This window comes from Camelus bactrianus, chromosome 13 (assembly GCF_048773025.1).
Source record: "Camelus bactrianus isolate YW-2024 breed Bactrian camel chromosome 13, ASM4877302v1, whole genome shotgun sequence".
Taxonomy (NCBI): domain Eukaryota; kingdom Metazoa; phylum Chordata; class Mammalia; order Artiodactyla; family Camelidae; genus Camelus; species Camelus bactrianus.
In genome coordinates, this window is record NC_133551.1 from 50526705 (window position 1) to 50552251 (window position 25547).

Genomic DNA, 25547 nt, shown 5'->3' on the forward strand with positions numbered 1-25547 from the left:
GTCAGTAAGAGCTTGGCTGTACTGATTTGGCTGTATGGATTTGGCTGATTCACAGACACACTGAATTCTGCCCTCTACTTAGTGTCTTTTATCACTGATTTAAAAGATAAAAGAAAGCAGGCAAGAAAGCAAGCAAGAAAGGGTATGAGACTAAACAAATCCTCCAAGTCAACCAGACTCTTAAATCTCCCACTTCCGTGTATACAGCTGTCAGGAACAGAGAATGTAAAGACTACTTCAAAGAATCCAAAGTAGTTGAGATAGTTATGTTAATCTCTTACATTTGTACATGCTTTACACTTTGTAACGAAGCTTCCTTTACACTATCTCATTTGTTTTTCTACAAACATAGCACAGGTACTAATATTCCCATTGACAGATAAAGATACTTAATCCAGACAGACTGAGGGTCTCTCTTGCCTTAGGTTACAGGGCAAATATATGCCGAAACTGAAACCGCAACCTATGGGCCCTGATTCTTAGTTCTGTGCTCTTTCATGTTCTCCTCCCTCTTTAGAATTGATAACTCAGTAAAGAACCAAAAATTTAAGAACCTATATGGGTCTTCTCAGTCTGGAACACAAATCCATCAAGTCCTTTATCTTTAGTTTTCCTGATCATTCTCCTGGAAAAAGTACTCCAACATGCCAAGATGTTAAATTCTTACACATTTCAAAGTGCAAAGCTTAAGGTTTCCAGGTTTGCTAAAGCTGCAGTAGCCCACAAGAACTGGGACTTGGAGACATTCTGGTCACCAACCAAGAGTAGAGATTAAAAGGTCTGGTAGATCAAGTTCACTCTATGTGGGCCTAGTGATGAGAAGTCACTCTATCTTTTCACTATAGTTCAGAGGAACAGCCTTACCTAGCCCCCTTATTGGAGATGTTTCCATAGCTGCACACTTATAGGAGGAACGATCAGGTGAAATTCTACGCAGTGTTTCAGAATTATAGCCATTGTTATATCATGAACGTGGTGACAATGTTATTTTAAATATGCAGCCATTACTCTTAGAAATCCTGTGTTCTAACTACCTCAATAGGGATAAAACAAAGATTAAAAATCACAGCTAAGAAGTACAAAACAATTGATTATTTAAGAACACCATGACTCATCTAAAAACACCAACCTCTGTGGTTTAAGATATGAACCCAAATCTAAGAGGTTCCCAATACCTACCACAAAGTGTGTATGTACACAGCTAAGGAACACCACAGAATACCAAACACAACTCTAACCTCCTATCTATTTGGAAATCCTTCAACTACTTATCTGGCCTTAGTGAACTGAGGATTCACACAAAACAATTTCCCAATACACCAGTAGTACTCATATTAGTATCTATTTGTACTATGTTTTGCTCTGAAAAAAACAAAAAGGTTTGTGTTCACCTACCTTGTTTGACAAAAACTTTAAAAGTAATTCAATTTGACTACATATTTGTTCCTTTTATACTCAACTTGTTTAGTCACATAATTAAGATTATGTGAGAAGTCTAAGGAAATTCCCCACTTCCTTTGTAATGTATGCCTTTTGGGGGAAGAATAAGCACAGGGAAAAGGGAGGTGGGAGGAGGAATTAGCCACATAAGGTGAACACAGCTATAGCCTGTTTTTCACATACAGTAACAAGGCAATGCAAAGAGCACAGGGCTTGTGTCGGTAGGCTCTGCCTCTTGTTTCCTCACCCACAAAACGGGGATAATAATCTTCTGTCCTACCAACCTTAGGTAAATACCAAGTGAGAGAATAAACATAAAATCATTCCATTAGCTGTAAAATACTGTGTTTTCATATAAACATATTACATTGCTTAACTACCTTTAAGGGTAGCTTCAAAGGCATTTGGCCAGTTAATTAACCAGGAGAGAAATAATCATGGAGTTCAGGATATAAATAACCAAGTAAGATGGCTGAAAATTTACCACTGTTTCTCTAGTAGAAAGTTTCTTATTTCCTTTATTTTAGATTGAAGATAGTTACAACATACCTATCCTAGAAATTAAATGTAGGTGACTTACACTAAAAATTCTGCTAAATCCTACAGATGAGGCTGTCCTACTCTTGGTAATTCACTGTGTGTGCTGCTCTTTAGTGTTACTGTGATCATGTGGATATAAATTACTTGCTAAGCAAATGCTGCCGAATTCCTACATGTGTATTTATGGTTGGCTTCCTGCAGAATGCTGCCAGTTGAAAATTTACAAAGCTAACATTAGTAAGATTAAGCCCAATGCAACTCAGAAAGAAAAAACCAAAAACAAAGCCTTTGCACTGGATGGAGATGCGTGTGTATACTTAAAAGTTTAAACAGGAAAGCTTACGGTTATACATACACACACACAGGCATATACATAACTAATCTCAAGGAGCTACCACATAACATTTCACGGAAATACTTGTACTTTTTCAGAAAAAGTGAAGGCCAGATTGCAGGGCAGCATTTCTAATCTTTTACATATCAAGGCACACACAGAAAATGTTAATATTAGCTTTGTGAATATGTAACCTATGGGCTGATACTGATGCCCTCGCTCAGTTTAACTTGTCACACACAAGATCATGTATCACGCATGGTATTCTTAAGTATTCGGAGGAAAATGTAGGCTAATGGTGATACCTTCACTTTCTTATGTATGCCTAGATAAGTTATAGATATTCTCTAGTTTTAACTAAATTAACATTACAAAAATGGACAAGTGACTTTTTAAGAGTAAAGAATACTAATTCATATATGGAAACTGCACACTCAGATAACAGGGGTGCACAATCAAAAAAGCTTAGAAACACTGGCCTAGAGGACTCCACCATGATCATTTCTAGATGTTTAAACTTCGGGGTCCAACGTTTTTTGTGTTTCCATCTTTGACGTGAAGCTTTATTCTTCTAGTCCTCTGTCTATCCTCTCCCTTGATTGTCCCATCCATTCCCCAGGTTCAGCTATGATCTCTATAAGCTTAAATTCCAAACATATGTTACTAATTCTGACATTTCTCCAAAGCTCCAGTCCAACTCCAAAGCTGCCTGCTGGATATCTCCAACTGGAAAGCCACCCAGAACTCAAACTCCTTGTGTCCAATTCACATCTATCTTCTTCTTTCCCCAAACCTGCTCCTTCTAACTTTTCTGTTTCTGTTCACCGGTCTCCTAGGCTTGAAATCTGTCATCCTAGACCCTGTTCCTCAATTCCGACCAAATGCTAAACTCTGGAGTAACTGTCCAACACTGTCCACCTCCTGACCTTCTTCATATCACCACTATCTCTGTTCAGGTCCTCATCACTTCTGTAATGATAAAAATGATAGTAATAGTTAATACTACTCATTTAGCACACACAGTGTGCCAGGTACAGTTCTAAGCCTTTTACACTGCTATGTCTTATAACCCTCTTAACAATCCTAAGGGTTGTGAACCTAGGATGTGTGAATTCACTGCATTGTTCACTGCTTCTAGTGTCTTCCACTCAACTTCTACTCATTTCCACGTAATGATGCTAATAAATCTTATAATAGCACAGCTCTTATATCGCCACATCAACCTATTACCCCAAATCTCCAATGGTTTACCAATATCAAGCAGACAGTTCAAATTTCTTAGCCTGGTAGTTAAGGCTGTACAACATCTGACTCCAACATGCTTCTCCAGACTTCTTTCTCTTGCCACTCCCTCCTGTCCCAAATTCATCTCCTTATGCTCTAAGCAGACTAGACCATTTACTGCTCTCTTCAGCCCACCCTACACTTCTGGAATCATGACTTTGCTCCTCCTGTTTCCACACCTGAAGTGCCCTTGTCCCTAGCTCCCTGAGTCCAGAAATCCAGTTAAACCCAGTTGCCTTCCTTCATTTCTAAGACAGAAGTAAAGGTCTCCCCTCCTCTGAATTCTGTGTCCTTTGCTTGCACTTTCCATATCAGTTTCATGTAATTGATATACATCATCTGTCTCCCCTACCAGATTGTTAGATCTCACAGTAAAATTTTATTTGTATACATTTTTTAAATCTCCACATAAAAGACATGCATGCATGGTGAATTAGTTAGAGGAAGTATAAAGCATTAAAGCATCCAACGTGAGTATTTTCTCAAAGGTAAGAACTATACAGCTTAGGTAGATAAAGGAAAAATTCATTTTATCTGGATATTTCCAGTCAAGCAGGTCTTCTCTTTAGTTTTCTATGTAATTGATTGAAACTATGGAGACAGACCAAAATGGTAGTACTTCCAAGAAAAAATGATAACCAAGTGAATCAGCACTGCTGTTTGCTGTGGCTATTTTAGTCTCCTTTCTTCCTTTGAACTAAAGAACACAAGGTCACAAGCTATGTTATGCCACTTTAAAGTTAAACATTTACGAGGTTGTTTTTTTTTTTCCTTTAGTTCTACCTTTACACTGGAATTTACCTTCATTTCTTATCCTTCAACTGCCCTTTCTCACCGAAGGGTACAGACCTGTAATTTAATTTATAGTTAAAACTCTTAGAGAAAAACTTTTGGTCAATTATTGAACAGTAAGGTCTGGCTTTGAGATGCCGAGGGGAGAGACAGGAAGATAAGGGTGATAACACAAATAGAATCTAAGTTCTAAAGGGCCAGGCCCAATACTGAGGCAACAGAAAGAACAGACAAAAAAGAAAACTAAGCTTCTGGGAAATGTACACATAAGGGAGATACCATCCAGCTCTGTCTACTATAATTTTCAGTCACAGTATACCTCAGGACTTAAATAGAATTTAAGTTACATCATTCAAGCTCTTATTCTTTCAATATACTGTACCTTTTTGTTCAAATACATGAAGGTGATGAAAAGAAATCCAACTACAAAAGAGAAAAATTAAAAATTTTCAAGTAGATTATGGTCTATCAGAGAATATGCAAAATAAGAACAAAAATCAAATCCACAACTACCCAAACATACACATGCAGATACACACCACTACTTTGCTAGTGGTAAAGATTAAAGTTGGCATAGTTAAAATATTATTTTGGGAGTATACAGACAATGATTTCTATTTGAGTCTTGTCAAATGATTAAAATGGTCCTGGGATCTTTGTTTATTAAATACATATTGGCTTTAAGGACTCACTTAAAGAACCAGGCCCAAACTTGTTTGGCAATTAGCTTGTTCTTGAGGTGTGTTAACAACAAAACTGGCATGCAGGCATTGTGTTTGTATACCTTAGTTTACTTCTTTGTAATGCACAGAAGTGACCCAGCTCTCTGGGATACCTCAGCCAGGTGGATACCATTAGCTTCCTAGCTGATTCTCAACTTTCTGAATAAGCAAATGGCTGAGGCAAGAGATCTTCAGATCCCAAAAGGGACAGTAAGTCTGCTGCCACAGCAGTCTTTCTAACCAGCAGACTTCCACATGAAGACTTCTGAACCTCTTCCATGGCCCACTTTACCTCTGTTCCTTTTGTGTTCAAATAGCAAACCTGCATAGATGTACCAAAAAGGAAGACAAATATGAAAAATAAAAAGTAACAACAACCTAGAGGAATAAAAGAAATATGGAACAAACTGAGTAGAAGGTAAATATCTGAATCTGCATAGGCCACTCATTAAAAACGTGAAGGGTTGAGTCAACTAACCTGTCTGGGCCTCAACTCCCCCACTTTACAAGAAGGGAACTAGACTAGATCCCTAAATGATTTCCATTAGGCTAACTTAAGAGTATACAAACTCTGTATGCATGTATTATTGGGGATAGGCATAGGCAAAAAATAACTTCATTTATGAAGAAGACCATGTATAAATGATTAGCTTTAAAAATGCCTTTGGGGTTACAGAAGTCTCCATGAAAGTATATAACTACTTTAAGAGGGAGACCCCATCTTATTTTAGGAACAAAAAAGCTCACATGACCATGACTGCTGTTTTCAAACATATACATCCTTGGAACTAGAATTTTATTTGGAGAGGCCAATGCCAATTTTGCCAGACTTTATTCTGTCTAAACATGATTCCTTCAATTCACAGAAAGGAGGTAGACACCAATACTGACTGACCATGCCTGAGAGGAAGTGACTTAGTAGGACATGAAATCAAATAGATCACAAAATATCCACACACACCCTGGGTGCGGGTAGGGGAGTTCTAAAAATAGATGACACCAGGCATGTAAAATGGGTGAGAAAGAAATCCCCATGGGTTCCCATCATTTACCTTGTAAATGTATCCCACAATAGGTATCAACTGTGAGAAATTTATTCCCACATTTATATTCTGATGAGACCAATTATTTTTTTAAGTCTTCATCCCAACATTTACTAGCTTACTACTACTCTGCAAGCTATAACTACCTCCCAAGCTTGAAAGCTGACAAAAAGAGATCATATGACCACAAAGCAAACAAAAATGGCTCCTGTTTATAAATATTTGTGCACAAAAAATGTTAACTCCTGTTTGGTAAACATCTGCAACTATTACAACTTACCTGCTTATATCGCAAATCTTAGTATCCAAATAGAACAAGTCCCCAGTTTCTATTCTGAGAGGTTCCTAAATCTAACAAGGGTTTAAAAAAAAAATCAGCATTCCTCATTTTATCATATTCTAAAGGGCCCTTAATTTTTGACAGAGGGGTTAAAATTCTTCCATAGGAATCTTGGTAAAGGAATGTTAGATGGTCTCAGTGCACGCATTACATAGGGTCCTGGCAGCATAAACAGGAATATGCAGGCGAAGGCATGTGGAACCAGTTTAAAAAGAGATGTGTCGGGTTAAACAAACTCTTTTGTAAATATTAAAATTCTGGCATTTTTTTCTTTGATGCCACACCTAACTTTATAAGCATTTAACCCCTAGTTTGGATTAGTAACAACCAATTTTTATATAGCACTTCACAATTTGCAAAACACTGACATACATGATCTCATTTGAGACTCACCACTAAATAGGAAGGCGCTATTTTTAGGTCCCATTTTTACATGTGAGGAAGCTGACACTAAATGGCTGACTTGCCCAAGCTCACAAAGCTGGTAATAGCTGAGTGGGCCCTGAACACAGGTCTCCTGCTTTTGCTACTGCACAATGCTGCCTCAAATACTGTAATCAGAGTAAATAAATGCCCAAATCTCAGACCCCGTCTAAGCCTCCCCTTACACACACACCCACTCCCCAGTCTAAGTTATAGTTAGCTCCAGGGCTTTGCTCCTTATGGAAGTAGAATTTTCATTTCTCTGGGAAACATTTATCTGGCTAAAGTGTTAAATAAGGAGATCATAGTAACACCCTTCAATACACACTGGAAAATACCTCAGTCACCAGGACTCTGCACAGGCATGCCTACGTGCTATCTTCCCAGGCGGTAGGTCAGAGCCTCCGAGTCCATGACCCTGAACAGGTTAGGAACCCAGGCTAGAGGCAGTGGCTAGACATCTTTCCAAGAAGTTAAATCCACAAACTTCTTAAAAGAGTTTCACTTAGGCTGTGAGCCACTTACCTTCTGCCTCCCCTGCTCCAGGCCTCCTCCCAGGGCCAACAGGGTCATTCAGTATCTACAACTTTTTTAAATCACATATTAAAAACTAGAGTAACTATTAACATGTAAGTCAATAACTTGTAAAAAATAAATTTTAATTAAAATAATTATCTGTTAAAATGTATTCTTTAACACATACTCCTTTTTCTTAGGACTTAACTTCTCAGAATGACCACTTGCCTTTTTTTTTCTTTTTTTGAATGACTGTTGTCTTACTATATGCATTCCAATTCCCCAAAAGAAGTTTCACAAACATAACTACTCTGAACTCCTGAAATACCATTCTTCACTAAGAACCCTCCAGATTACACAGACGACAAGGTAGCATGCAAGGAATCTGAATCTGTTAGGCAGTTCACTCCACTATCATACCAAAAGGATTTAAAATTTTTTTGCTGAGGGGAGGGAACGGAATGAAGAAGAGTGGGAGAGAGAATGAATGCAGCCCCATTGTCTTACTGTTTGAAAACTCCTAATTTGAATCTATAACATATTCTTACTGGACTTGAACATCAGAAGTACAGTTTCTTTTCATCTTAAACAGAGCTTTTCAGCCCAAATCTGCATAAACAAACTTTGTCCTTCAATCTTTCAACTCCTCGGCAGTTTTTCAAGGTCACTTTTGTGAGCAACGACAGAGGCCTGAATCTAGTAACTTTGACTGCTACACCACTCCAATTCCACGAGCCCCAAATTTAAACCCCTACCGATCCTCTCAGGTAAATCCTTTCTTTACTCAAGGGGAAAGCAAACCAACACCCTCCAAACTTCTCCTCTAATAGGGCCTGCTCCTTTTCCCTACCCAGAAGCTGAGTGCTGCCGGCTCACTGTTCCGTACTGAGTCTGCTGCAGAAATGTTCCAATGACCTTCATTCCAAATTTGCAAATAAAAGGAAAACAAAGAATTGCTTTTTCAAATCAAGTGTATTATAGATTTTAGTATGTGGGATAGAAGATTTCACTTTCACAAGAACTGGCTGGTTACTGATTAGCCAGCAACCTGCATTAGTTTCATATCCCTGAAGAGGGAAAAACAATATCAAGGGCAAAAGACAGGGTGCCTGTATTTTCAACTTTCCTACTCAGAAACTGCAGGTAAATTAGGATTTTAAAGATTTCATATAGAAAATGAAAAGCATTTTGCTCACATCATTTTAAAGAACTAAATCAACACCTAACAAAATGTGTAGAACTGATGGGAAAAGATTTGCTCTTGTCATTGTCAATACGGTAGAGATGTTTCTAACCAGCATTTAAGCTAAAATGTGCATTTTAAAACAAAGATTGTTAATTAATTGGTACTTACTAGAATCTAGAAGCAGACAGGTAAATCAAGAAAGTTATGGGAGAATTTCACACTGGCATGTGGGCCTTCACCATAAGAACCTGCATCAGTGCAAATTGTATTTTCACACAAATTTAGAACAGCAATGGTGTTGCTCACACCTCTGAAAACACAGATGTCAACAAAGTGCATGGCAATAGATAAAGTCTTATAACAACTCAGCTTATTCTGTCGGAAAGCTTCAATGCACTTGAACAAAGGAAAATTATTTGGAAAACAGTTAACTTTACCGAATGCAAAGAGAAAGTGCTTTGCTTCTGTGTGCCCCTGAAAAATGATTAGCCTTTCTTCATATACCTGCTCCAGTAATACTCAACTAGGAAAAGAAATCCTAGTTGAAGGGCATGCAAAATCTAAACAGAGCAAGGTATTCTAGGTGCACCAAAAGGTATGCATGGAATGTAAAGTGGCCATTTTCTGAAACAGTGCAACTTGGCTACACTCTCTGAAGCTAAACAGTTTCTACCATTTTAACACAAAACAAAGAATTAAACTTACCGGGAACTGCATTAATTTTACATGTAGTTATTTATATCTCCTCGGACAGGGAGAATTTAAGTCACTCCTATCCCTCCCCCCCCCAAAAAGGACGGAGGAAACAAAAGGCAGCAGGAGATGCAGAAACCTGAGTCTGGAATGTCCACTCCAGTGAAAGCCCGAACAGCTGTCCCCCCACCCCCCAGCAAACTATTCGCCATTTTTCTTTGTCTTTCAGCTGACCCCTGCCTCAGTGAAAACTCCGAGGCTCCAATGAAGCCCTGCAGCCTCCTTCCACTTTAACAGTCAAAGGCATTCAATCTAGCATGCTATTTGACACCAAACCTTGCCTCCAAAGTGGTCCCATTGGCTGAGCTGCTTTATCAGCTAAGAACACAAAGCCATGATTGGCTGTTCACGTCATCAGTTACCTCCTTTGTACACTTCCTGTTTTAAAGTTACCTTGAGAAGCAGAACAGGGGTCAGATCTAGACTTCAAACTACGAGGAACTTAAGGCTTGGAAATGCCAGGCAAATGCACACAGCAGATGCAGTAGGACCTCATGTGCTTCCAAAACAGAAGATACTGAAAATGTATAATTGTTCTGAAAATCATGCGAAAGGGTTATTACAGTTCCCACCCAAAGGATTTCTTACTGGCTGTCAGAGTTCCATTTAAAAAATTTAAGGTAATTTAACTGCTTCTGATTGGCCATCAAAGATGTCTGTAAGATACTGCTACAGTATCCTATGGCAGTAAACCAGAGAAGCAATGTGCACAAGGTCGGAAAGTTCTGACTTAACTATCTTCAGTTTTCTGTTGAGCACTAACAGAAGAGTAAAGAGAAAATCGTGTGGGATAAATCCAGTGGCTCCAAAGAAAATGCAGCTTCTTTAACAGTAACAAAGAGTGATATCAATGGTCATACAAGTTTGCAAGATTTCCCAAAAGGTACCTGTCATGTCCACGGTAGTTTTAAAAGCAAAAATTACTACAGACAAATCACTTTACTTTGAAACACAAACTAATCTAAATAGGAAAATTCTGGAATAATTTATCAAGTTAGTGATAGGGACAGTGGCATTTCCAAGAAGTCTACCAAGAACCTCAGAGGGAAATATAATAATAAGTGAGGTAAAAGAGGCAAAGAAGAGTGAACATCAGTGAGTATGTTGTTTAAAGCGCAATATAGTTTGATGGATTAACTCATTTAGCATGGTTATAAAATGCTGCTGATTAGCTCTTAATATAACAGTTTTGATATCATAAAGGATAAACTTTTCTACTACATTTTCAAGAATAAGCAGCAGGCCTGATCTCAGGAGAGATAGTCTAAAAGTACTGTGGTTACTGAAGACATCCTGGGGTGTTTAAGTTTACGAGTGGAGGTCAAAGACTTCCTTATGGATTTTGGACCCAACTGTTTAGTTTTAGGCATATGAAGAGATTCAGCATATCCCTGAAATAGAAGCAAGGTGGTCTGTCCAATCACTCTGCCATAATAACTTCTCTAGGAGGAAGAGTGAGGATCAGAGAAGTTAAGCAACTGGTTTCTAGCCATACACATAGGATGCAAACTCAGGTCCCACGGAGGGTGGTAGTCTTTCCATGGCACCACACTGCTTACCAAGACATGAAGCACCTTGGGTACATTCAAATAAATTCTTAGGTATCACAGATACAGTCCTCGCTTGGTATCTATGGGGGATTGACCCTCAGACCTTCGTGTTTACCAACATCTGAGGATGATCAAGTCCCTTATATGAAATGGCATAGTACAGTTAGCCCTCTGCATCTAAGAGTCCCACATACACAGATATGGAGGGTTGACTGTGTATAGGTAGCATAAACCACTACACTCAACTTCATGAATTTAAAAAGTAAATACCTGACTAATGTTTAATTTGATCTGTTGGTTAGATATCTAGCTAATGCAGCACTCTAAAAACTGATACAAATTTTACTACTAAACTATTAGATATATTTAACCACCAGGAAATCACATGTATAATTTATAATGACCTGAAACAACTAACAACTAAATCATTAAAAAACAGTACACATTAAAATATCAAGGGATTGCATGGTAATTTCACTCTAGCATCTAAATAAGAGTTTAGTTTTGCTAAGAGGGTGCATTGTGGGATGATCCCTGAAACTACACAGAGTTGCAGACATCGTAGTTCTTATCCGAAAGTTTAGATCACAGATTCTGAACAGCTACCAGCCTCAGAAGAGAAGGTAGGAGGACAACAGGCCAGTTGTGCACCTTATCCACACCAGAGCCTCTCTTAACCCCACAACACTGAGGGTCAAGTCAGCTGCAAGGAAGCAAAGAAGCTCATGTGAGGGGTGGGAGGCAGAGGAATATGAAGAACACGTTCACATCACTACAGTTAGTGTCATTATGGCAAAACAAATACTTGGGAGTCAGGCAGAGCTAGTTTCAAATTCTGACTCTTCCACATATTAACTATATGCCACTGGTTGAACCTTGAGCCTCAGTCTCCTCATCTGTAATTTATGGGTATCACTATACAACAGAGCCACTGTAAAGATTAAAGGACCTAACATATGTAAAGTACATTGTACTGTGTCCAAATGAGCATTGAAAAAAGGGAAATTGCTAAAAGTCATCCAACCCAAATTCTTTGTTTTACACAGGGATTAAGGTTCAGAAAGGCTTATCTCCTTAAGGCCCTAAAGCTACTATGAAGAAAAGTCTCTGTTCTATCTCCAGCATACCCTGCAACTGTACAGAAAGCAACTCCTGAGCCATAAAAAGAAGTGTGGGAGGACTACCAGCTGCTACTAAAAATCTTCCCCAGTTTTTATGCCGGAAATCTATGCCTTTCACCACCAATCCTGGCTGAGGTCTGGTTATTGTTCCAAAAGCCTACCCTCTGACTCTGCTTGATGTACCAGATTAAACCAAACATGTCCCTTGATACTTTGTGAAAGCCTTTGGCATGGTTTTTATTAGTTTTGGCAGTTTGCAAGAAAAACACTTCAACCCCTATTTCTCATCAATAATCACCTTAACAGAATTCAAGCCACTAGTGGAAAGAGAACTCAAATTATTCTAGAATTTCCAATTGACAGCCTGACCCTCTCACTTAGGACAGCATTCCCTTCTCTAGCTTGTCATTACTGTGATCTAAAAGCTTCATGGGATCTCTGGGATTCTAATTCACATTCTTTGCTGGTCCTGCATCTTAGCAGCCATTTACACCAGACAATTGAATCGTCTTGCCCTAAAAAACACCCTGAGACAAAACCAATGCATCTGGTTACATGAGCCAAGCTTTAATGCTTTCAAAGACGGCAAAGTGAGAATGGATGCTCTTAGAAAACTGATTTTGAATCACAACTACCTTCTTACTAGCTGTATGACTTCGGCCAAGTTAACTTAACCATCTACGAGATCACTTCTTCATGTATAAAAATGGAAAAAATAACACCAACTCACAGAAGTGCTGAGGCTTAAATGAGATAAGTTAAAGCACTCAGCATTATTAATACTTGACATATGGTAGGTGTTCAATCTTAAGTACACACTTGACTATAGTACTTTTTACATATTATAATTACTTTTTACCAAGTGTCTATTATCAGAGAAGGGCTTCTTGAAGGCAGCAACTGTGTCTCACTTATATCCACATATATCCCCAGTGCTGGGTACATAGATATAAATCAAACCTGACTTTAGTCATAGTGTCAGTGAAATAACAGGGAGTAGTGGGGATTGAGGAAAACTGGAGAGTGCATGTCCCATCTAAGGAGGCAGCTACTACTCAGCTCCAACTGATGAAAGTTATGGGGGAATGCTGGTCCACTGCAGTAAGGGCTTCAGATTCAATAAAAGAAGTAAAACTCAGATCCTGCACACAAAAAGTTGATGCTAGCACAGCTCTTGATCTGGCATCCTGAAGAATAACTAAAGATCCAGAGTTATAGCAGAAGTTGGCCTCAACCATCATGATAACTCCTGCCAAGGACAGAGTCTTGCTCAGTACCCCAGATTACCTGATCCTGGAGGCTACACTGTACTCCAGCTGAAGCAAAAACAGCAGCAAAGAAACTGGGCTCTTCGGTGGCCTGAACATTTTATTGATGGTGTCCTTAACTGACCCCTTTGGACTAGTAAGTAAACCTGGGGGTCTCAGGAAATATCAGAGAAGAGAACCTCTAGAGAAAAATGAACTTTTCATATATTGGGATGGGGATATAAAGCCATATTCATTTGACTCAAATTTGTCGTGTGCCTTATTACATATTAAGCTGATGAGATGGATATATACAGTAGTTTGTTTTGCACAGATGCTGTTACAGGTTAATGGGATAGAGTTAAGAACACCTTTAATCCAAGCACCCAGAATCAAGCAGCATTAGTATTTGGGGTTATATACTTTAAGTTTGTCTTATGTAGATGAGATATAAGGTTGAATTAGTTCCCTCAATATTAGATAATACCATACAAAAATATCAAACTGTTCTGTAATCTCTTCTCACCTAAAAAAATGTGAATAATTTTCCCTATCAAATATAAACCTACATCATTTAATTAGCTCCAAATAAATGAAAAATTTAAATGTCTTCAATTTTAAAATATTCTAAGTAGCATCACAGAGAACATCCATTATGCCATTCCTGTACCACTACCCTCATTATCTCTTCCAGAACCCCTGCAGCCACTTCATAAATAGTATCATTTTGTCTGGCTTAAGAAAAAAAAAAAGAAACCAGATTGTTTTAATGTTAAATCTCTCCATTTTCAATTTTGGTACTAATTTTTTAAAAATTATAAGCAGATCAAAGACAACTGATGGCTGCCACATTGTGACTTCTGACCCATATCTTTCACCTGACTTGGTCCTGAACAACTATTAACTACTTCCCAAATCAAAACCACCTTCAAGTTTTTAAAAAAAGTGTGTTGGCACATTTTCAAAAGAATCTGACAGACATTCTTAAGATAATCCCCAAAGAAGTCCCAGAAACATTCTGAGTAATGCTAACATAATTAGAATAAGGAACATGGTGCTGATACTCAGTAAATGGCTGCTCAGTAAATGAATGAATAAAGTAAACTAACAAATGAGACCATAAGTGGATTATAAATTCTGAATTATTTGTTTTTAAAAATAAGTTACATTCTCCAAAGCATAAATGAAGACCAATGGATGAAGAACTATTCTAGAGAGACCAGCGGTTAATAATGCATGTTGAGTAACAATACTGTGCCTGATAAACAACAAGTACTCCAAAAGATGGAGGCTGCTACTATTTTTATTGTTCCTGGCAATGGGACTAAATGATCTTTAAAATCACATTCATCCCTAAGAATCTATGTTACTTTGGAGATATATCTTACATGTTCCAAGAGAAGTCCTTTCCCTCTATTGGCCAAGCTATCCTATAGGCAAGAATTCATTTTTTTATTCACAAACTCTCTACACCAGAACTGCTCACCTGGTCTCCACATCACACCAGTCGTAACATGAATGCTATTAGGTGTTCTCATAAACAGGATTCCATGGTGAAGTAAGTTTAAGAAACACTGCATAATGTATCCTTTCTCTTGAAGGGTATATGAGCACAAATGCTCTCAAAACTAATTCTGCAGAAAAGAAATCCATTTCACTCTAGCCATTCTGGATCCTTTTTCCATCCCCAGACACACTTATTAGCATTGTATAAGAACTAATGTTCAATGAACAGCTTGGGAAATGCTACTTCAAGCCAACTTACAAATTTTAGTGGAATGAAAAGAAGACTACAGGCAACTCTACTCTGACCATCTTCCAAAATGGTTGGAGTTTTACACACATTATGGCATTTCCCTTTTTAATGAAAATGACATTAAATATCACCATAAAGAGCAATCCTCTGCCTCCCAAATTACTGCCTGCCAAGTATGCTTTGCTTCTTAAAAAGGCACCAACTTTGCCATTTGATAATGAGCAAATTCTAAGCTACTTACCTTCAGGGTACAGTAATAATTTCTGAGACAGTTAAAAATGACAAAGATGTTCAACAGCACTAATAGCATGTACTTTCTTTTTTCTCTTTTAAATGGACAGATCATGCCACCAGAGAGGAAATATGTTTTCTTAACATTGGGCAAAGAATCACACTTCATATAGATCACTGGACAATTTGCAGCTCCTGAGAACAGGGTTAACAGTAATCAGGAATTTTGAAAACCTTCAGTAACTTTAACAAATTTAAGCCAATGATAAGATAAAAAAAAAGTATTCTATATTCCAATATCATTCCCTATGAGTCACTGAAGCAGTTAGTGAAGCATTTAGTGAAGCAAGATCACTATTTTAGCTCATATTCATGAACATATTTAAAAATAATTCTTAAATCTGATTTGTAACAGTATACTGTTTATTTTAAATAAAGGGTATTCATTTAAATAGGACACCTTATAAACCTTGGACATAGAGTTTGAACCTTTAATTTAAATCTATTCTACTGGAAATATTCAAATACAAAGGTCCTGCTCTCTAAAATGCACCTTAAGTTTATCCATTAGAAAGAGCTCACTGTATTAAAAAAAAAAAAAAAAAAAGGTACAGTGGATTTAAAAGTAATCTGCAGACAAGTAAGAACTTAAAACCAAAATGGAAAATACACCTCCCATGCTAAAATGAGTACAGAGGAGGCCTCACTGCTATCAGGTACATCACTGCTAAAACATGGAGAAGTGTGGGAAGGGTGTAGCAAATTTTGCAACCTGGCAAAAAATCTGCAGGCAGGGTAATTTTTTTTTAACTGAACCATTCCACAATGTTGTCTTTCTGCTTACTTCAAAGAACATATTACCCAGAAGACTACAAATCAAACTGACAGTCCTACTTCAACTGACAATTTCAACAATTAGAAAAGATTTTAAACGCCTTATAATCCAAGCCTCTTTCTGAACACAATGATAAAGCTGGCTGTTCTGATTTCAATAATCATTATTTTTGGCAAATAAAGACATTTTCTTCTCATCAGAATCATAACCACTCAGCACCCAGGAATTAACAGAGGCGATCAGGAGACAATTTAACCCTGAAACAAATGATCCTATGACTTTGTGCATTCATATGTAATACTGACCTCACACTGGTCCACTGGAAATCAGCTCCTAAACCACAACAACACAACTAAAGTAGACTATTTCATTCATGTCAAGTGGTTGCTCCCCCATAAAGAAATCTCACTGTACATAACAGAATAGGTAATTACAAAAGGTCTCCTCATCAGGGAAGCACTAATCTGCTGTCCGGGTAGATTTTATACTGTTCTAAAAACAAAGTGACGTGTTCTCTCACTAAGGTCCACTCAGTGACAGGCACCTATCATCTACCACTGTATTTATTTTTCAGACATACTCTGTAAGACAGATATTATTAACCATTACTTTCCACAGGAAGAATCTAAGGCTCACACAGGTTAAGAATCTGACCTCCAGCTCACAGGGCGGGTAAATGCATTGCAGAGACAGAATTCTTTCCCAGCTCTGACGCCAACGTCAGCAACAGCAGTGGCCCCTCTCAAAGGCACTTTTTGGCCCAAGTATTTTAAATCCATTTCCTCCTACAATTAATCTACTTAAATTATGTTGGGTGCTTTGAGTCTCTGTGGGAAAATACTAAAATGACCTTGTAGCCTTCCTAACTAGTCACAATGCATGCATGAAAAACTGAATAAACAAAATGAAAAGAGAGACTGTAAGACATCAGATAACTCACAATCAGTTTGCTTTGAGCACAAGAAATAGAATGGAAAAGAACAACTTGCTGGCTAAGGAATGTTCTTCCTAGCTTGTACGCCTGAGGCTGGAATGAACCTCAAGAAGGTCATTTGTGACCCTCGTCCTCTGCTAGTCTCTCTCCTGTGAATGACGCAAACTTGTCAAAACACAAAATGTGCCTTAGAGTCACCTCTGCCACCAAATCAATGCTTCCTTCCACAGGAGAGGCAAAGCTGTCCAGAGGAATGAGCAGTGGCCTGGGAATCTAGTGATCTGAAATAAACTTGGCTCTGCCTTTGCATAGTTAAATGACCTTGTCAAGGTCATCACACTCTTTAGGGTCTCAGTACAAAGGACATGACTGAAAGGAATCAAAGGTCACATCCTAAGATGTAAGAATTTTTCTATTTCTCATAGTATTCTATAGTGTCAAGAGAACACAGTGTTTAAGAGTAAGGGCTCCACACATTGTGTACAAATTAAGAATTATGTTTGAATCTGGGCTCTGCCACCTACTGGCTGTATGACCCTGAGGAAATTACTGAAACTCCTCAGTTTCCTCGGTTGTAAAAATGAAGGTGGTAATAGTACCTACCTCATACTGTGTGAGGATAATACATATATTTATACCCTTGCTGGTTCAATATAAGCACTCAATAAAAGGCAATAACTATGATACTAATCCTGAATTTTATTCATATTTCTTCAGTGGCCCAGTACTTCTGAACTTCGAGATTAGAGGCGAATTTCAAAACTGCCTCAAAAGGATACTTAAAATGGCCCATTTCACTTTGCTTCCACTTCTCTGTAAATGGGGATAAAAAACTGTATTTTTTCGAGTACAATGAATCAGTTTTGATCAAATAGAAAATGTGTAAGCATAAATGAAGTAACAATTATTTGTCATAAGGATTAAATGACATGGGCACAGTCTGCAAAGCATAAAGTATTAGCATGAGTTCTGCTTAGAAGACAAAACTGATGTTCACAAGTTTTTAGTACAAACTCAGACCTCCTGGGAGTTCAAGATTTCCAGGGTGGTCAATTTCAGATGACAACAAGGGCCAGCAAGTGGCCATGGGTTAACGTAGAATGTACATGAGCTAATGTAGAATGAAGGTGGTTCACTGGTAATGAAGAGCAGATAGGCAAGAAATGCTTGATGAATAAAAAAAAGACATGTGTGTATACTTGTTTTCATATTCTTGTCTAGATTTGCTAAAAAAGAAACTAAGTTATGGATGCCATAACATTCTTCATATTTGATTAGCTTAATGACTGAGCCAAATGAAGCTGAGATGACCGATGTACAAAACGTATGATGAAGCCCTATTTCTTCTCATACTTTTGACTCTATCTTCCACACTGCAGTGTAATTGCAAATACAAGGGCAGAAACCCTCATCTAATGGTATCAAGACACAAAGCAATTAAGACTTCCAATTCACTGCTCTCCCCTTGAAATCTGATTTAAAGGTTTCCATGCAAAATTGGGATTGCAAATATTTTGTTGTGTCCAGTTTTAATCTTGCACATCGTTGAGGGTAAGCATATCCTAGAATCACTCCAGTTTGAAGAAGGCACTAGGCTTTTGGATAGGTCCCAGTGTTTGAAGACAAACATCCTAAAGAACTGATGATATTTGAAAAAACTCTCCAGTGAGCTCTTTACACCATGCTCTTGGTAGTACCTCACTGGCTGGCATTAATCATTTCCATACATAGAAAAACTGTCAGCAATATTCTGAAGCCTGGTTTTAAAGAATGCAGATTCTTAAACCTTCTGCACATATTTTCCCCATTATCTACCTGGGTTCAGAAAAACTCCAGTTTACTTTGTAAACCTCTCCCTTCACAAAAGAAACCAAAGGATATGATTTAAATACCTAGCTGAAGAACCTATCTTCTATATGATTACTAGTCTGTGGTCTGAATCTTTGAACAGTACATGAAATTCTTATTAATTATATTCTCCCAATCAGTACACTCCTAATACCCAGAAGTCAAAGAAAGATGATCCATTGTGAAATATAAAACTACCTGGGAGTCTGAATAGTCAGGTTTATGTTGATAGCATGACGTAGCAGATAAAACTACAGGCTCTGGCATCAGGCAATCTGGATTTGAATCCCACCTCAATCAATGAGTGACACTGGACAAGCTACTTAACCTCTCTGATCTTCTATTTTCTCATCTGCAACATGGGGTGATAATTCCTACCTAACATGAATGTAACATTAAATGTGTTCCAAAATGTTAATTCCTTCTTCTACTGCTTTCCCCTTTTCTCTTAAAAATTTAGTTACATTCACATAAAACTGACCAAATCTGAAAATCAGTTTCCTGAAATTGGTATAAAGACAGAGAAGTCTAACATCCATCTAAAGCTGAAAAGACCACCTTAGTCTAAAATAGACAAGGAAAAACAAATTAGGAAAATACAGAGGTTTAAACACAGAGGTGTTTCCATAATCCCCAAATCTTGGGAGGAGCAAAGGTAAAACAATCCAAGTCATTACAATTCAACGGAAAAGGAATGTACTTCCAACAAGCTGACTCTAACAACTCTCAGAAGAAAAGCTGTTTGAAACATGAACCACACAGAGTTGACAAGTCCTGTTACTTAAGACAAGATGCAAGAAGATATGTATTAAATTATTTTCATTCCAGGCTGCTTTTTTTTTTAATGTTTTTAAGTGCATATGACGGTGGGTGTATTTTTTAGGAATATATAAAAAGAAACAAATGAGCCAAGATCCAGGATCTCTGTCAAGCTCTCTTCTGCTAAAGACGAACCTAACAATATCCATTCAAAAATAATTGCCAAGAATCTGATGTCTGCTGCAAAGAGTATCTTTGGAAACTTGGAAACTAAGCCCTGACCTGAATCTTTCCTAGAGCAGTAAAACTTCACATAAAACACCTCAAAATTAGCTGCAGGGGTCCTGAGACCCAATAATCTATCACTATTTCTCTCTTAATTCCCAAATCTGAAAATATTTCCCAAAATGCTTCTATTTTTTCACTCCTCTAGATCTGTCACTACTTAATACTGTGCCTCCGAGGCTTGGCATTCAGTTATTAAGACTGGGCACATCTATCCCATAGAATCCCTCTCTCAACCTGGGTCTGTTTATTTCCTTCTCACATCAACATCCCAGGTCTGGTAACTGGACTCCAGGGTTCCATTAAAACCTCAATGTTTCAACCCCGGCACTCTCCAGCAAAATTCCTGATCTAATTCTATTGTTCAGATATGTCCCTAGAGCCCTGATGCCCTCTCCTCCGGTATCATGCCCTCAGATCTGGCATCCACGGACACCAGGGTCACTCCCCGTATTACACTCCAAGTGTAGCACCCCTGGATCGCGAAGATCCTCTCAACCTGTAACTCGGGTTTCAGCGTTTCCAAGCCTGGCAACCCTTGGAACTTGCACGCCCCTATCCCAGGCCACGCATGTTCCATGGAGGGTACCTCTGGAATTAGGAGTGCTTCCCACTATGGGCCAAGCAGTGGCTACCCCTGAAGCATTTGCCAGACCATCATCCTCCTTCCCCCTTAAGGCCTCTATGCTCGTCCCCTAACCTCCACCCGACGCCTGCGCCGTAGGGGGTCATCGCCCAGTAGCCCGAGCCGAAACGCGCGCATCCCTACAGCCTTCCATTCCTTCATCACCCCCCCAGGCCAGAGCCAGCGCGACCAATAAGGTGCCAGGTCCTCGGCCTCCCCGCCACCGACCAATCACGAGCGAGCCCCCCCGCCGTCGCCTTCCGCCAATGGGAGAAAGCCCGCGGGCCGGGCCGCCAAGGCGCACGGACCCCACGAGTGCGGCGGCGGCGACAGCGGCGGGCCAGGCGAGAATACAACATGGCGGCGGGCAGCCGCGCGAGGGAAGTGAGGTCTCCACCGAAGGCGGGAAGCGCAGCCCCTCCCCCCGCCGCCGCCGCTGCTGCTCACCTCTCCCCCCATCTCCCGCAGACGCTCCCACATACTCACACGCCTCTGCTCAGGAGTCCAGGAAAAAGCAGGAACCGCCCCCGCGCTCCTGTGGAGTCGAGCAATGCAGAGGCCTGGGCACGGCGGAGGGGAGGGGGAAGCGTGCGTCACGGAGAACGGAGCGCGCGCGAAGCGGGGGTACAAACAAGATGGCGGCCACGCCGTTTGCACCGTCTCCCCCCCCTTCCCCTCCCCCTCCTTTGGCGCTTCGACTTTCAGCTTTTAACGCGCAGAAGCTGAGTCACTGAAATCTCGCGAGAACTGAAAATGGGCGGTGACCTGGTGAGGCGGAAAAAGAGGCTGGAGTCTTCTGGCCCCGCCCCTCTTAGGAGTTTCTGTGCGCGTTGTGTGTGGCTTCCGTAGGGCGTTCGTTCTATCCTGCGAATGTCTGCTTTGGTGTGCACACTTGAGTTTCAGGGAATAAGTAGTTTGTGTGTGTTTTAATTTGGGAGGAAACAGCTGGGGGATGAAGCACATCATAGGGATGCCAGATTAAGTGCACAGTTAAAGAAGATAGCTACTAGTACCGTAAAAGAGGGGGTTTAACACCAAAACTGTTAAGTTATATACTCCAGAATCACAGCACTTCCCAAAACGGTCACCTTGTAACCTTACGTCTACATGGACATTGTTTTTCTCACTTGAACGCAGAGTTTAAAATTTCTTCAAAGACAGTTGGAAACAACTGCAATGAGCATTACATCTTTTTCATACTTTATCTCTCTAATCTCCACAACTGCTTAGTTCGAAGGCATTCGCATTATTTGTATCTTACGGATGATAAAACTGAAACGCAAAAGGATTAAGTGACTTGATTATGGCTCCGCAGCTAGTAGGTGTCAAAACTCAATTTGAATGGCCCCAAAACCTGTAGATTAATGCATCAAGTATGTATTGAAGGAGTTATCTAGAAGGAGACAGTTTGCACTAGGTAACAAGCACAAAGGGAAATGAGACTGCTCCTGCTGGTGTTTACCTTGAATTTTACAAATGACCTTGAAGCCTTTCTGAGACTTGTGTTGCAGGAGTCCTCAACAACAAAATCAATTCACAATTACTATTTCCTTCCTTTGAGTTTATGACCCTGGTGATAGAATAGTTGAGAATACTAGAATAAACCCTTGACTTGAACTCAGGAAAATTGTCTCCAAATCCAGTCTTAAAAAAAATCTCGCTTCAGGCACTCAATAAATATTTGATGAATGAATGAACAAAACCTAACTGGTTACAAGACACCTGACTTCACTGAGTCTCGATTTCTTCATCTGTAAAATGATCTAATTCCTACCTTCTGGGAGTGTTGGGGTGATAGAATGAAATAGTACAAGGGAGAGTGCTTTGTAAATTGCAAAAGTGCTATAAAGAAGTAAGTGATAATATTTTCAGACATGAGAAATGGCATGAATTAAAAACTAATTCTAAACAAGAAATAGTATATTGAGGGGGGAGGGTATAGCTCAAGTGGTAGAGTGCATGCTTAGCATGCATGAGGTCCCTGGGTTCAATCCTCAGTACCTCTGTTAAAAAAATAAACCTAATTACCTCCCCCAACAAAAGTTTAAATAAAAATAAAGTAAGTTTTTTAAAAAAGAATTGCTGCATGTAGATTTAAAAAAATAGTATGTTGAAATAGATAAGCTTAGCTACTGGGGAAAAAACTAGGTCAATCTTTCTACAAATATTTATTGAGCACTTATTGCATATACTAGATAAATAAAAATGTGCAGCACAAGGCAAGATTCTTAGTTATCGTTGTTATAATTAAGTACTGACAGCATATAGGGGCTGCAATCAATTTCCCTCCTAGAGCCTAGAAATCAGTTTGCCGTAAGAATTAAAATAACATACATAGTAGAGGAAATTAGCCAAGGGTAATAGTAAACATATTGATAACAGGTAGTGTTCAAGCACTGAGCTACCAGATGTGAAATCCAGGAAGGGTCCTGGAGATATCCTTCTATGCTAGGTGTTAACCCTTCCATTGCTAGTTTGTGAATACTAGGTCCCAGGGGAGGGGAGTTGTCAGGAGGCTTGGTACAGCAGCTATTTACCAGCTAGTGTGAAAATATTTCAACATTTTAATAGTCAATATCATAACTGGTAGCAGTCACACTAGTACATACCAGCTGAATATTAGTCCTTACTGTAGACTGTGATCATCAATAATCTCTGCCCTTCCTTTTCTAAAACCCTATCTGGCCTGTCCCTAGGAGATTTTATTTCTCACCCTAATGTCATCAAGCTTGGCTATGTTTTGGTCAATGAAATGTGAGTAGAAATGGCTTGAGCCACTTCTGAGCAGAAATGTATGGGCCACCTCATGATTCCACCATATTTTTCCTCTGCCATGAGAGCAGTATGTTCTGAATAGAACTGGTTTTCCAGCTTTGGTCCTAGGAAGATTTGCAGGGCCACAGCTGATGCATATGACATGTAATTGTTATTGTAAGCCACTGAGATTGTTGTAGTTGTTACTGCAGCATAACCTAGCTAGCTTGACAAATACAGCTCTGAAATGAGCTAGCCGTAGGAGTAAGCCAAGAGCTTGTCTACAAACATGATCAAAAAACAAACCAAACTCTGATTCAGGCCAAATGGGAAGAATCTCAAGGCTGACATGATTGTAATTTAATGACTAGAAGCCTAATCAATTTTATAAACCAGTCATTCTGTATCCTATTTGAAGAGAGATTCTGTGAACCAAAGGGCTTAATCAGCCATGACAACCCAAAACTAAACAGTTACAGAGGCAAGCATGAGCCCTGTCTCAGTGAAGTTAACCTCGACATTAAAGTTTCCTTGTCCATTAAGATTTCCTTGTCCTTGGGGTAGAATATCTGAGGCTGCCTCAGCTAAGAAATGCTTAAGATGAATGTGCTTTCTTGGTGTGATTACATGCCCACCCAGCAATTGTCTTGCTACTACAGGGACAGAATTTAGTGAACTGCCACCTTTTGGTAGTTGCATTTTTCATTGTAAATTAATCTACTGGATCCTAGTTTATATAACTATCAGTTTCTGTGAATACAAGAGCCCTCAGGGAGATGGTTCCACTTGGCTTACTATTTAAATCAGGCTTCTGAGTTTGCACGTCTGAGAAAAGTTCTGGGATGATGGTAAATTCCTTAAAGTTGTAGCACTGAAGAGGGACCTGTCTAGACAGCCAGCTGGACTACCTTAAGCTACACCCGTATGTCTCATTATGTGCCTTCTTTGATTGCAAGGAAGAACAGTAAGTGCTAAAGAAAGATACAGTTCACATGCTGTGGGAGTTCAAAAAGGGAGAGATTACTTCCACTTAGTATGAAATAGTAGGAGGACTTCAGGAAAGATTTGTGAGGATGTGACTTTTGAAAAATGAGTAGAAGTAGGGGAAGAGCATGCCATGTGTAGGTGGCCACTAGAGCAAATATAGAAAGCAGGAGATTGATTGAGAAAATACAGAGTAAGAGGAAAAAGGAATAAGAATCATCTGGAAAAATACATTGTGGTCGGACTAAGGCCCTTAGGTTTTATTTCCTACTAAGGAAAGTTAGTAGTGGAAATTTTGTTTGTTTTTATTTTGTTTTACCATTTTAACCACTTTTAAGTGTACAGTTCATTGTCATTAAGTACATTCATATTGTTATACAACCATCACCACTATCCATATCCAGAATTTTTTCAATATCTCATACTGAAACTCTCCCCATTAAATAATAACTCCCCATCCTCTCTTCCCCCAGCTCCTAGGAGCCACTATTGTATTTTCTCCCTTTGAATTTGACTGTTCTTTCTAGGTGTATCATGTAAGCAGAATCGTACAATATTTGTCTTTTGTGTCTGGCTTATTTCACTTAGCATAATGTGTTCAAGATTCATCCATGTCATAGCACTTGCCAGACTTATTATTTATGGCTGAATGTGGTATTCCATTGTGTGTATATAGTACATTTTATTTATCCATTCATCCATCAATGGACATTTGGATTGTTTCCATTGTTTAGCTATTGTGAATAATACTGCTATAAAAATTGGGGTACAAATATCTGTTTGACAGTATGGACATTCCTTAAAAAGCTAAAAATAGAGTTAACATATGATCCAGCAATCCCACTCCTGGGCATATATCTGGAGAAAATGCTAAGTTGAAAAGATACATGCACCCCAGGGTTCATCGGAGCACTACTTACAATAACCAAGACATGGAAGCAATCTAAATGTCCATTGACAGATGAAGAAGTTGTGGGGTGTGTGCGTGCGTTTGTGTGTGTGTGTGTGTGTGTGTGTAATACTACTCAGCCATAAAAAAGAATGAAATCATGCCATTTGCAGCAACATGGAAGGACCAGGAGATTATCAAACTAGTGAAGTAAGTCAGAAAGACAAATACCATATGATATCACTTATATGTGAAATCTTAAAAAATTACACAAATGAGCTTATGTACAAAACAGAAAAAGACTCTCATAGAAAACAAACTTATGGTTACTAAAGGGAGATGGAGGAGGGATAAAT

The 25547-nt window shown here is 39.0% G+C and overlaps 1 protein-coding gene across 8 annotated transcripts in view; it reads right to left on the bottom strand.

Moving 5' to 3' along the window:
* Window positions 1-21281, bottom strand: part of NFYC (nuclear transcription factor Y subunit gamma) — a 59349-nt gene extending 38068 nt beyond the window's left edge. Inside the window, exons 1-3 of one of the 8 annotated variants that reach the window (XM_045520246.2) lie at window positions 9326-9347; window positions 7444-7504; window positions 4773-4813 (exon numbers count right to left, since the gene is read on the bottom strand). Coding sequence is in view for 2 of the 8 variants with exons in the window: in XM_074376724.1 (XP_074232825.1) it covers window positions 4773-4813; window positions 5175-5245 (112 nt within the window). In the remaining 6 variants the exon portion in view is untranslated. Of the gene's footprint in view, window positions 1-4399; window positions 4448-4772; window positions 4814-5174; window positions 7387-7443; window positions 7505-8788; window positions 8837-9325; window positions 9465-21050 lie in introns of those variants that run through there. The other 7 variants (XM_074376725.1, XM_045520248.2, XM_074376724.1 and 4 more) reach the window with 7 other exon arrangements.
* Between the last annotated feature and the right edge of the window lie 4266 nt (window positions 21282-25547).